This window comes from Glycine soja, chromosome 6, assembly GCF_004193775.1.
Source record: "Glycine soja cultivar W05 chromosome 6, ASM419377v2, whole genome shotgun sequence".
Classification (NCBI taxonomy): Eukaryota; Viridiplantae; Streptophyta; class Magnoliopsida; order Fabales; family Fabaceae; genus Glycine; species Glycine soja.
Window position 1 is genome coordinate 40,693,041 of NC_041007.1, and position 14,868 is coordinate 40,707,908.

At 33.9% G+C, this 14,868-nt stretch overlaps 1 protein-coding gene across 1 annotated transcript; it reads right to left on the reverse strand.

Moving 5' to 3' along the window:
- Positions 1 to 7,525: 7,525 nt before the first annotated feature.
- On the reverse strand, positions 7,526 to 8,299 carry LOC114416253 (putative bifunctional UDP-N-acetylglucosamine transferase and deubiquitinase ALG13). Its single transcript, XM_028381122.1, has one exon. It carries the CDS (start codon positions 8,297 to 8,299, stop codon positions 7,526 to 7,528), a length of 774 nt encoding a protein of 257 aa, XP_028236923.1.
- Between the last annotated feature and the right edge of the window lie 6,569 nt (positions 8,300 to 14,868).

A 14,868-nucleotide genomic window follows, 5' to 3' on the forward strand; every position in this document is an offset into this window, starting at 1 on the left:
TTTGGTGTGTCATGTTTTATGTGTTCATTGTGTGCCATTTACACATCACGAGGGGGTCTTGTCGTAGGGGTTAAGGGGGATGTGGATAGATTAAGATTGATAATTCATTAAGTGATGAAAATGAAGTTGGTGACATGATAAGCGATATGGGTGCCTACCCCATGATCTAGCATTGGCTTTTTCCTTATTTTTAATTGTTACTAATACAATTTTGTATAACTTATCGTGTTATTAACTTTGATTACATTCTCATCATTCTTGACATTTACACCAAGGACAACTTGTGTTGGCTAAATGACAAACTATGAACATGTTGAGCACGAAAGACCAAAAATTTCATTTTGTAATCTTTTAGAGCTAAAATTCATTTTTTAGATGTTGATTGTCATTAGGACCTTTTGATAATTGCCTTAGGAACGTTATTTTAATGACCATTTTGTGGAAAATTATGTTAATATTTTATTACATTTAAGCTTGTTTAGTCTTGTTTATAATTAAGTTTTGAATAATTTAGAATAACTTTAAAATAGTTTAAATGTTTGATTTTTAATCTAATTTTAGTTTATTTTGTTGTAGAAATAAAGGAAAAAAGAAGAGAGTTGTTGTTGGAACCCAATTGAAGGCTCTTTTAAAGGACATTTTTTAGGCTGATCAAATTTTTTCCTCTTTATGGTATTTGGACTCAATGTGTATGGCTTAGCCTACAACCTCTTAAATTGGTGCAACTTTTCTATGCCCACTTAGCGAGCAGGTGTGCATTAAGCGCACAACTCAATTACATAGAAATGACAATACTACATGTTTGACCCTATTTAAGCACCAATGGTGCGGATAGAAGGAATATTTGATTGGGAGAACTATCTATGGTTTTAGGTTACAGTTGGGAAGCTCTTCCTTGCCCTTTATGGCTTCCCTACCATTTATCGTCCTCGTTTTCATCTATTTTCTTCTTTTCTTCTTGTTGTCATTTGGTTAGGTTTACCCATTTTGGGGATTGATGTAGTTGAACCCATCCTTATTTTTACATTTTGATTATTAATCTATGCTTATTGTTCATTATTAAGTGTTCTCTTCTATGCATTAATGCTTGCTTTGGCTTGATCACCCTTTGCATGATGCTATGGTTCAAATTGTTATTTGGAAATGCTTTTGAACTTAGAAATGGAGAGGAACACCTAATGGGTTTTGTCCTGGGATGGAGCAAAGCTTGTTAGTCATCTTTTAACTCTTATTCTTAAAGCAAGTCACTTGGTTAGACTAGTGAAGGGATTGATAGTTTGGTAAATGGGCTTTGATTCTTTCCATTCAAGGGATTGGGGTTTAATTTGAGTATTTTGTGAGTTGATGATGATAGTGTGGCTTTAAACTAGATTAGTGACCTTTGTTTGCATGAGGGGATGGTTTAGTGAAATCAACCCCAACTCTTTATTTTTTGTTATTTTACTTGTTTTTATTGTACTCCAAGTGTTCGTAAAAAAAATGAGAAAAATAGTTTTTGTTTATTTATGCTCTTGTTATTTACATTTCCACAATCCAATCATTATAATTGTTGTTTCTGAAAGCCATAGTTAGTGAACATTGCTATTTTGTCAAGTATTACGTGAGTCCCCGTGGATACGACACTTGGACTTCTATTTTATACTATTGGTGCGACTTGGTTTGTTTGCCAAGAAAACTAACAAGCACCTTTCATGCGTTATGATGCTATTGTCATCTATCCTCATAGCTCTTTCTTGATTTTTGAAGCTTGATCTAATTTTTCTCTTAAGCTCTTAATTGACATGTTGAAAATTGTAACATCCCATTTTTTTGTAAACTAATTTAAAAAAGGATTGTTATTTATAAATAAATAGAGTTTTAGAAAAATGATGAGGTTTTTATAATTAATTAAATAAGAAGAAATAACTTTATTAATTAAAATAATGGTTTGAGAGAAAATAAAAAAGGTATTTTATTTATTCATTTGATAGGGAATAAAATAGAGTTTCTTTTTATAAAATAATAAAAATAAATAAATAGAGTAAATGATAGGTTGTGAGTACACTAGCTATAAATAAAGACATGTTAGGTCAATTTTTAGACTAACGATAGTTTCTACATCTTCTCTTCCTCTCAATTTTGTTTTCTCTTTTTCCTTTCCAAAACCCTCTCTTTTTCCCACATACACTCAGATCTGTCTTAGTAAAACAATGATCTCAACCTCGTTAACCGTTGGATTCTCGTGATATTTCAGCACCAGGTTTGCAACTCAATTCCTATAATTTTTACATTGCAAATTGCTCAAAAATTTTGAAGCTAAGAGAAATTTCCTTCGCATTGTAGCTTCTCCTTTTCTGTAGAGACCCAAAACCTATCCCAGTAAAACTATGATCTCAGACTCGTTAACCGTTGGATCATTATGAAATTTGGACACAAGGTTTGGAATTCATTTACTCACATCTCCACCGTTGGGATTTTCAAATTATATGTGGAGAGGGAAAAATATGCATCACACGCAGACGGTGGAATGAAGGCTTCAATCTCTTCTCTTTCTCTCAAACGCTTGGAAACCTCATCAAGAGCAACCAGAGGAAAAGCTTGAGGAATCATAGGAAATTGCTAGAGATGCCGCTATCACTGTCAGAATACCCACATGAGCCTGCTTAGAGGTAAGTGATGAGTTTATCACAATTGGGGTTAAAATGAACATGTGTAGGGATCCTTAGAAGATTAAATTGGGTTTATTTTGGGATGTTTATTAAATTGGAATTTTTCCGTTATGATTATAAATACAATATTTATGTTCTAATGCAAATTGGTTGATAAAATAGAGTGCTCTTGGTGTTTTCATTTTTTATACCTATGATTTTGATTAATTGATTTTGATATAATTGTGTGAAATTATTTGAGGGATTTTACTCCCCATGTTGTGATAAACCTTTTGTATAGATTATTATATTGAGATTATGCAATGGTGGTTCAAATTATGAGTATGTGGTAAATTAAACCTGTGATGAATGGTGAAATACATGTGTATTGAGATGTGTGTATCGAGTTGTGAGCTATGAATCGTGCAATCACACAATTGTAAGACCCTTTAAGGACGACGAGTTTTTGTGTGATAAGTATTATGAAGGGATTCACTGTGCGGACCCGACGTGTTTAATCACAAGCGTGATGAGATAAAATTATTTTGAGAAAAATTGGGTAGTCGTGTGTAAATCATAGTTCATAGGTAAAGTGTATATGATTCATGAGGTGTGATAACATGTTAAATTGAGTATGTATTGACTTGTAATATATATGTTCATTGAGATGTTGTGTGCATTGAGATATATGCATTGAATTATGAGCTATGAATTGTACAATCACACGACTATAAGACTCTTTAAGGGCAATGAGTTAATGCAAGATGAGTATTGTGATGGGAATCGCTGTGGGGACCCGACAAGTTTAATTACAAGCGGGACGAGATTAAACTATTTTGAGAATAATTGAAGAGTCGTGTGTTTTGTACAGTTCATAGGTAGAGTCTGTTTGCTAAAATATTTTCTGGGTTGGACTTGAATTAGGAGGGAGAGGTCCTGACAGATTCTTTGGCGTGTAGGCCTTGGGCATAAATATACCCGGTTGGAGTGCTCCTTTAAGCCTATGTTGATCCTATATGGTTGGAGCATTCTTGCAAAACAGCGTGACCTTGACTGATCTCCCTATGATTTTACCTAGTGAGAGTGACCTGACTTACTAGTGTGTGGTTTGTCTTGTCATGTACTCCTAGGCGCTCGACAAGGTTTTTCACTTATATGGTACCACATTGCATATATGATTGAGTCTTAGTGTATTTGTTGCATAACGCTTGGGTATTGATCGATATTGATTGATTTAGTGATATTGTGTTTTGATCATTGAGTACGTGAATGTTGTGAAAACGAATGAGACGTGTGGTGTTGTGATGTGATGTTGCGCAACAAAGTGGTGAAATAACGTGAGCTATACTTAAGTAAGTTGTATTTTGTTTATATGATATTTATACCTACATGTTGTCTTATTTCTCTCTATTAGTTAGGAATGTGATAATTCACTCCTCGTGTGCTATTTGTGTTTGGATTCTGTGATGATCTCGAACTTTGTGTTCGTGGGAGAAGATGATTAGGTGGATGACTATGAAGAACCTCATGCTAGAGGATACGGGAATCCAATGCTCTTATAGGATGTGACATTGGGGTATAAGTTTCTATATAAATTATATGAAGTCTTGGACGACCTTATTTTGAGCCGAGATGATTTATTATTTATTTGGACAAGTTTTATTATGATGTTAGAAAAGTGAATGTGAGCCTTTTATCCTTTTGAAAGGCTTGTATTTAAATGTGTTTTAAAAACTTTTAATTAATTCTAATTTCTTATTCCTTTTATTATTAGTACATATATGTGAGGGGTAGAGGATGTCACAAAAATAAGCTGACCATAAACGATATGCAGCAAATAGTCATTTTTTCTCAATAATTTTTTTTCATATTGTTTAGCACTCTAATTATTTTAACCATGTACATGATAAGTTCTTTCTCTATTTAGTAACTTGATCTACCTTCAAAAGTCAGCCTATGAAGAGCTACGATGATAGATGAAACCCTCTTATGCCATCACTCCACTGCTATTTGATTCCAACTTTGCAACAAACGAGTACATTTTTTCTCTTCCTACTCATTGTGAATAGTTTTTACTGTAATAATTTTAAGTCAACACTATTTTTTCTTTGTCAAGCATGGCAAATGACAAGATCATGTGTGAAATCAATTGCTTGGATCAAAGGTTTGGAGTGGGAGAACACTTGTTAACTCTATAGACTATGTTTTGGGGATTTTTCATTTTGTATATTATTTGTCATTTTATAAGTTTTGTGCTTGGCTTAATTTTGATCATTTGTATGCATTGTTTGTGCACTCTTGGAAACTTTTTTTTTTATGTTAGTGAAGTTATTTCTTTGGTCTTGATGACCCATGATTTTTACCCTTGTTTATTTTGTCTCTTATGAAGTTTCATTTTATAATTTTATTGACTACAACTTGTGCCTTGATTATAGCATTGAATTTGAAAACTGACAACATATAGGTCACGGTGTATACAAGTATAAAATATGAGATAGTGAACACTATATAAAATGCAATTTTTTAAAAACAAGCAAACTAGATTCTATATCGATTCTAGCAAAACCCGATGCAGTAGGCAAAACTTTTAGAATCGATTTTGTCAATAACCAATGTAGGATGTGCTTTGACTGATCTAGATGTCTCACTTCCTACATTGGGTTTTACATGAACCAATATTCAATTTATGGATTTTACATCAGTTTGAAACTGATGTTGAATATGCCTACATTTAACATCGCCAACATCACATTGAACAACATTGATTCCTGAACTGTTGTAGTATGCATTCTAGAACTGATGTAAAATGGTTTCACTATAGTAGTGTAACAACCTAAGGTTTTCATAAGGTTGAATTATTGTATTGGTCCCCAACTTTATCCAAATTTTTAATTAGGTCCCTATACTTTGAATTGTTGTAAAATGGTTTCACTGTAGTAGTTTACAACCTAAACTTTTGCTTTTTCAGTAGAGCACTCTCATGTAACTGTTGTAATGAAAAATTAACCGTAGACACCTAATTAGAGGTTTGGACAATGGATTGATGCTTCTGGAGTATGTTGTAAGCACAACTAAATCAATTGTAAGAGATTTTTCTAGAGTTTCAACCTTTGTAGATCAATTCAACCCAAGAATTATTTCACAATTCAACCACTTTCTCAATTGATTTAGTCGTGCTTACATTATACTCAAGAAGCACTGATCAACTGTTTGCACCTCTTAATATATGCTTGTGGTTAATTTTTCATAACGACAATTAAACAGGAGGATCTAATTGAAAAACAAAAGTTCAAAGACCTAATTGAAAATTTTGTAAAAGTAGGGGGACTCATGAACTCAATTTAACCTTTTTATAATAACTAAATAGGAAGGAGATTCAAACTGTTATCACAAGATAATTGTAAATATTTTTGAAAAATATTTAATGTTTGATAAAGTCTTCACATTTACCAAGTAGCTAGGAATGAGGTTCAAATAATTATCACTAACAGTTTTATTTTTATAATTATAATTATTGAAGATTGTTTAGAAATGTTTAGTGTTTGATAAGGTCTTCACAATACCTAATTTAGGAAGAAGATACAAATGGTCGTCCAACTATCCATATTAGTCATGGGCAGAGATTTACAACACTTAATTATATCTGTATTACAAATGACTATATGCTTACTATAGCTATAATAGCAATAGATCTGTTGGGAATGTTTGAAAGGGTACAATCCGAAATCTTAGTTGTTGTGAAAATTGGTTAAATATTGGAAAACAAATTTGGGCAGACAGTACCATTAAAAACACTAGTAGTTCCTTTGTCAATTATTGGTTATATGGGTAATAAATGCTGTGAGAATGTATCTCACTTGTGATCCCATTTATTGGTGTGATGCCATTTTCTGCTGCTTACCAAGTTTCATTGGCATATGGATATTATTCCTTGTTGAATGAATGATCTAATAAATGACTGCAAGCTTTATCTTTGACCTTTACTAGGTTATATATCCCAGGTTCTAATTTTTCAATCTAGAATGGATTGGTAGTATAAGGATGGTTATTTGATTACTGATTTAGTCACTTGAATGCATTTTGCAAATTGACAATTTACAGATAAGTTTTAAGAGGTAATGTGAGATAAAGTTGGTGTTGACCTCTCGATTTGATGTTCCAAATAAACAATTTTGTCTTGTCAATGATACCTAGTGTTTAGACATTTTACCTACTTGACCACTATAAATTTAATTTCCTTTTCTACCAAAGTTGAAAAAAATTGTTTTGTTGACTTGACCGGTGATATTATTATTAGTAGTAGTGTTCTCTATATGATCTTTGTTTTCCACACTCAAAATATTTCTAACAAATGTAGTTGTTGGTTTGCAGGGAAGGGAAGATTGAATGATGGCCAGGAGTTTACTGTGAAAAGTCTTTCCAAGAAGTCAATTCAAGGATTGGAGGAGTTCAAAAATGAAGTTGTTTTCATTGCCAAACTTCAACACCGTAATCTTGTCAAGCTTATAGGTTTCTGCATTAAAGGAGAAGAACGAATGTTGATCTATGAATATGTTAGCACTCCCTAAACTACTGGCATCGAGGCACCAGCAACCTCCTAAGGAGAAGAAGAAAACACAGAGAAGAAGAGGTAATTTGTATATTTCTCATTGATTTCCATGCTTGTTATTTACATATATATATATATAGGCTTCCTAATAACATAAAAGCTTCTGGAATGATCTACAATAACAGAATTTGTCTCATAGTGCTTGGTGCCTTTGCTGAACGATCTCACCATTCTTCCTTTCTTTTGGGCTTTGCTTCCTCATGTACCCCTGGTTTGCTATTTCGACCCCTGCCCCTGCTATTATCTTTCGTTCCCTAACAATCCCTGCCCCATCAAAAAAACCTTGTCCTCAAGGTGTTGGGGCTACAACCATGGCTCCAAAATTCGAACCGGGATCCCAAATTAAAATGGGTGAAGGAATGAGTGAATGGAGGTTAGTGTTGCGAAAGTATAGCCATTTTACGGCGTCAATAGTAGCGTAAAAGGTGAAAAGGAAGGAGTGGTCGCGCTCCGTGCCCCCGACCTTGGCGGTGATTGTGACGAGGGAAAATGAGCAGAGGTCCAAGGGAAGGATGCGACAACTAGGGTACTCCTTGCAAATTTGGAAAAGAGTTGCCCAGCGACGGTCGAAGGGCGCGTGGGGCTTGCTGTTAACAAGGAGGGGGATGACAGCAATGGTAGGCGGGGACGACACCGGTGTGGGATGTTGTTGCCTTAGTGCGGGGAGTGGAGGTGGAGTTGGCGTGGGCGGCGGAGTCAGCATGAACGGCGGCAGTGGCGTGGGCGGTGGAGTCGACATGGGTGTGTGTGCGAGGAGTGCCTTCGCAGAGGAAGAGGATGGGATGGTAGTGGAAGAGGAAGGTGGCGGAAAGAGGTGGACTGGTGGGTGCTTTGGTCTAGCATGGTCGGAGTAAAGGGAGAGGCAGCCATGGGAGGCGGTGATGGCGGAAGAAGAAGGGAAGTAGCTGGGTGGTGCGGGTTGCGGTAGATGATGAATGAGCGCATCAATTTTATGCATGAGTTGTTGAATCATGTGAGTGAGATAAAGTTGGTGAGTGGTGAGCTTGGTAAGGGCATCCTCCAGCCGATCCGAAGTAGCTGTGTATCTCGTGGATTCCGCCATTGAAGGAAGAAGAAGAAGTAACGAGAGCAACAATGTTAGCACTCCCTAAACTATTGGCTTCGAGGCACCAGCAACCTCCTAAGGAGAAGAAGAAGACACAGAAAAGAAGAGGTAATTTGTATATTTCTCATTGATTTCCTTTCTTGTTATTTACATATATATATAGGCTTCCTAATAACAGAAAAGCTTCTAGAATGATCTGCAATAACTGAATTTTTCTCATAGTGCCTGGTGCCTTTGCTGAACGATCTCACCATTCTTCCTTTCTTTTGGGCTTTGCTTCCTCCTATACCCCTGGTTTGCTATTCGACCCCTACCCCTACTATTATCTTTCATTCCCTAACAGATACATGCCAAACAAAAGCTTGAACTACTTTATTTTTGGGAAGAGGCTTCAAAAACTATACCAAGACATCTGTTTGAATCTTCCGTTTCTTATCTATAGTTTGTAAACTTATGAAGACTAAGAGTGGTATGCTAATCATATGTATGCAATTGACTAGATGAAACTAAAAGGAATTTGGTAGATTCATTTAACATTATTTGTGGCATTGTTTGATGAAGTCTTTACTTTCATCAAGATTCTAGATTAAGGATTGTACATGGAGATCTAAAGACCAGCAACATTTTACTAGATGCAAATTTGGATCCAAAAATATCACTTTGGCTTAGCATAAACATTATTGGGAAATAAAGTCGAGGCAAACACAAATAGGGTGGCAGGAACATAGTAAGTGCTTTTCTTCATTAATGTGGCAGCTAATTGGATTGTTATCACTTAATTTACTTTAAAAATTGATGCTTTCAAAGGGTACAAGCCTCTAAAGTATGATGCCCGTGGGCATTTCTCAATGAAATCATATGTATTTAGCTATAGTGTGACAGTGTTAGAGATTGTATGTAGCAAAAGGAACAGACAATTTTCAGACCCAAAACACTACCTTAATCTTCTTGGACATGTAAGCCTAATGATATATCTACATTCTGTAAATTCTTATTTGAATAATTTCTAACTACCCTATTTATTTCTCACTGTTTTAGGCATGGGGATTATGGACTGAAGAGAGGGCATTAGAACTAATGGATGGAGTGTTAAAGGAAACGTTCACACCTTCTGAAGTCTTACGTTGCATACAAGTGGGCTTGTTATGCGTATAACAAAGACCAGACCACACATGCCATCAGTGGTTCTAATGCTTTCAATCTGAAATAAACGAGATATTTTCTATTATTAGCTCCTGTTTTATCTATTTCACTTAACGAGAAACACATACAAGTTAAAATACTCTATGGAGACAAGACAAGAATGTCAAAATAATTATTTGGAAGAATATGGCATCAGTATTCAATGAATGAGAATTGAATAAGGTTTGCATGGGCTTTCATCGTATAAGGAAGCAGTACAGGTTGAGCGAGATCGACACATACACACTATGAAGGGTCGAGTAGCGGAGGGATGGAGCTGAGGCCAGTGCAGTGCTTGAAGTGGTTATATCCACCCATTTGCTAGTGGTGTGTGACACCCTCTATCCTGATATACATATAAATAAATAAAATATATACAAATATTGATCAACAAATTCATGTGAGTAAAAGGTTCACATTCACTTCACTATTACCAAATAAGACTTATTAAAAACATATTCGGCTCAAAACAAGATCGTCAAAGTTTACAAAAAAATGTTTTGTTAAATCAATAAGGTAAAATAAAATAAAATAACATCATGCAATTAAAATAAAAACTCATCTCCAATGTCACATTCTATTAGAGCATTGTGTCCCAACGTCCTCTGACATGAGATTCTTTAAAGTCATCCACCTAGTCATCTCCTCCCACGAACACAAGGTTCAAGATCATCATAAGATCCAAACACAAATAACACACAGGGAGTGAGTTATCACACAAAAAAATAGCAAAAAAAAAAATAAACAAGACGTAATCAAAATAAATTATGGAAATATTTATAACATAAATCAACTTAATATAACCCACGTCACTTCACCACTTTATCTCTAAAATTCATTTTTCAATCACTAATCACATTACAAATGAATCACACACTCGAGTCAAGACGCAATAACACTCATCAATTTCATCATAAACGATTAGCAAGCGTTATGCAAAAATTATACTAAGACTCAAGCCTACATGCAATGTGATACCATGTTAGTGAAAAACTACCCTGTGACGCTTAGGAGTACATAACAAGACACACCACACAATGGGTATGTCAGATCACTCTCACTAAGTAAAATCATAAGGTAACCAGTTAGGGTCACTCCATTTTACGAGAATGCTCCAACCATATGAGATCAACATAGACTTAAAGGAGCACTCAAACCGAGTGTCTTTACCCCTAAGGCCTAGACTCCGAAGAATCCATTAGGGTCTCACCTTCCTAATTCAGGTCCAACCCCTAAAACAATTTTTTTTGCAAGTAGATACTTCTCATGAATTATACAATACCCATGACCTCACACTCGTGTTTCAAACACGTTTAACACATTGCGCTACAATTTAACACTGGTTCCTAATTAGGAACCTACACTTTCTCTTTAATACTGTGCATAAACACTTTTCTATATATAAGCACTGTCGGGTTATTGTATAATTCACAACTCACAACACAATTATTGTCACATCAAGTGTTAAACACACACACTTATTCACAACCAAATATCATGCCCACAATTTAACATCTCATAATGTCACAATCCACCATCACAGGTTTACATGTATCTCACAAATTAACACATGTTCAACTTTGTACTTATACTCAATTTCAACAATAATATTATAAGTAGGCACTACTCATGAATTATACAATACCCATGACCTCACACTCATATTTCAAACATGTTTAACATATTGCAGTACAATTTAACACTGGTTCCTAACTAGGAAACCTATATTTTCCCTTTAACACTGTGCAACAACATTTTTCTCAAGATAAACACTGGTTGGGTTATGGTATAATTCACAGCTCACAACACAAGTAATGTCACATCAAGTATTAACCACACACTTATTCACAACTAAAACTCATGTTCACTTCACATCTCATTATATCACAATCGCAACCATCTCATGTTTACGTGTATCTCGCAATTTAACACATTCAACTTTGCACTTATACTCAATCTCCATAACAATATTATAATCTGAAAGTAATATATTATTCTACAATTCATCATATAATCAATTTATCACTTATATACAATTTCAATCATAATTTCATAATCTCAATATAACTATTTATTATGCTAATCTTATTCAAAAGACAAACACATTATACAAAAATATTTCTCAATCCACGGGGAGTAAAACCCCTAAAATAATTTCACATAATCATACAAGAAGAATTTCAATACAATAAACATCTCAAAATAAATCCTAATTTGATCCTTTAAGAACCCGTACACATGTTCATTCTAACCCCAATTGCGATAAACTCATTCCTTACCTCTAAGCGAGCTCACGTGTGTATTCTGACAAAGATAGCAGCATCTCTAACAATTTCTTGAGATTCCTCAAGTTTTTCCTCTAATTTTTCTAATAGAGTTTCCAAGCATTAGAGAGAAGAGAAGGGATTGAAGCCTCCATTTCACTGTCTACGTGCAATGAGTATTTCTTCCCTCCATAGACATTATATTGTAAATTTCAACGGTGAAGATGTGTGAAAATGAATCGCTAACCATATATCAAAATTTAATGACAATCCAACGGTTAATGAGTCCAGGATCATAGTTTTACTGAGACAGTTTTAGATTTCTGTGGAAAAAGAAAAAGCTACGATGCAAAGGGTATTTCTCTCCGCTCCGACATGTTTTCGTAATTTCCATTGGTGATAATGTTTAGAAATGAGTTCTAAACTTGGGGCACAAATTTAATGATGATCAACGATGAATGAGTCCGAGATCGTTCTTTTTCTTAGACAGATTTTATGCTATGCGGGAAAAAAGAGGGTTTTGGGAGGAAGAGAAGGGAAAACGAAATTGAGATCGTCATTTTGAAAATTGACTTAAAATGCATCTATTTATAGTTAGGATACTCACAACCTATTATTTACTCTATTTTTCTTTGTTTATTAATTTATAAACAAATACTCTATTTTATTTCTTTTCAAATGAATAAAAAAATATCATTTTTATTTTCCTTCAAATCATTATTTTAATAAAGTTATTTCTCCTTATTTATTTATTTATAAAAATCTCAATATTTTTCTAAAACTCTATTTATTTTGAAATAAAAGTTATTTTAATTTATATACGAAAAAATGGGATGTTACATGGTGCATTTTCGATTGGTTATATAGTTAGACACACTGTGTGATCCTTCTATATTTGGTTAATAAAATTTCACTTTTGCTTGTCAAATTTTTTTGATAGTGGACAGGTGGGTGGATAACAAACTGTCGTAGCTGTGAGTGACGGAGGAGGAACAAAGTTAGTTAGGTTTACTAAAACGGTGTATTGTTGGGTGCGGAGTGCAGAGACTGAGGCTGGCTAAAAATGCTATTGCTTCGGTTAATTGATTGTTGATTGAATCTTGGGATTGCTTGGATCTTTGTTGCTTGTATTGGATTCAAATTGAAAGACAGCTATGTGCTGAAGTTGTATTTTTATGTTGGTTTAGTGAATATGGGAGTGTTGATTCTTTGAAGAAATTAGGATTTAAGGATTGCTTTTATAAAAATCTCATGCTTAAATATGTTTTTGATCCTTAATAAATATTTGATTTTTATGTTTGATTTCTAATAAATTTTTGTTTTGCGTTGAGTCCCTAATAAAATAACACTTTTATTTTTTATGCTTGATATTTTGTTTTAGTCCCTAATAAGTTAGAAAATTCTATGTTTGCTTCCTAATAAAATAGCAAATTTAGTTTTAATTTCTATTAATAACACATGAGAAATATTTATCATGCAGCAAACACAAAATTTACCCATTTATTAGGAGTTAAAAATAAGTGTCAAGAACCAAAGATAAAATTATTATTTTATTAGAGACTTATCGCAAAATAAAAATTTATTAGGGAGCAAATGTATAATCGGATACTTATTAGGAACAAAAACATATTTAAGCCAAAATTAATTTTAAACTTTTGGTTCATTTTATTCCTTTATCTTTTATAAAGCTCACTTTGATCCTTAATGTTTTTTTTAAAAAAAAACAAAATGATCATTTCTTCATTGCAAACTTAACACTCCTAACGAAATAAAAGTATTAAGGACTAAAAATCGTCATAAAATGTAAATTTTTTTCCTCCTCTTTCTACCTTCTCCTTCCTCCTTCCTCATCTTCTGCCATCTTCATCTCCAATTCAAAAAAATAAAAAAGCACAGCAATAACAATATCTTCTCCTTCTTCTCATTCAATTCCACTCACTTTCATATTCACGCTCTCACATTCCTTATCATCTTCTCCCATGAGTGCTGTAACATCCCATTTTTCATAAGTCAATTTATAAATAATTTTTATTTCTAAATAAATAGAGTTTTAGAAAAATGATCAAGTTTTTATAAATAAATAAATAATGAGAAATAATGATTTGAAGGAAAAAAAAAGACATTTGATTTATTTATTTGATAGGGGATAAAATAGAGTTCTTTTTTATAAAATATTAAAACAAATAAATAGAGTAATAATAAGTTGTGTGTGCTCTAGGTATAAATAGATATATTAGGTCAGTTTTCAGACTCACGATGCATCCTCTTCCCTTCATTTTCATTTTCCTCTCTTCTTCTCTCAAAATCCTCTCTTTTTCCCGCAGGCCACCAAACCTGTCTCGGAAAAACGACGATCTTAGACTCATTCACCGTTGGATCATCGTAAAATTTGAGCACCACGTCCGCAACCCAATTCCGAGCATTTTCACTGTTGGGAATTTGGATATCATGTTTGAGCTGAGAGAAATACCTTTCACATCGTAGCTTTTTTTATTTCCCGCTGAAACCCAGAGCTGTCTCGGTAAAACTATGATCTTGATTTCGTTAACCGTTTGATTGTCGTAAAATTTTGATATGTTGTTTGAAATTCAATTTCACACTCTTTTACCGTTGGGATTTGTGAGATAATGTTCGTGGAGGGAGAAAAAGGAATCATATGAAGATAATACAAATGGAGACTTCAATCCCTTTTCCGTCTTTCTGACGTTTGGGAACTCAATTGGAGCAGTCGAAGGAAAAAACTGGAGGAATCTCAGGGAACCGCTAGAGATGCTGCTATCGCTGGCTGAAGACACGTGAGCCCGCTTAGAGGTAAGGGATGAATTATTCACAATTGGGGATTAGTGAGAACATGTGTAGGGATCCTTAGAGATATCAATTGGAATGAGTTTTGGGGTGTTTTTGCAATTTTCATTTTATCCTTAAAATTATTATAGTGAATTATATATGTTTGATGAATCAGTTGATGTCCCAATGAAAAACTGCTGTGAAATTGATGTGTTCTTGTGTTGAGTGTGAACCCCTTAGAAAAATTAAGCTCCTTTTATTAGCGTAAATTATATTTTAAATAATATTATCCAATGACTTATTTTATACAAATTATTATCTTGTTCTAATTTT

What these genes read in the sequence shown, in the direction of transcription:
- LOC114416253 (XM_028381122.1), bottom strand. Translation starts at nt 8,299, where the DNA reads ATGGCGGAATCCACGAGATACACAGCTACTTCGGATCGGCTGGAGGAT.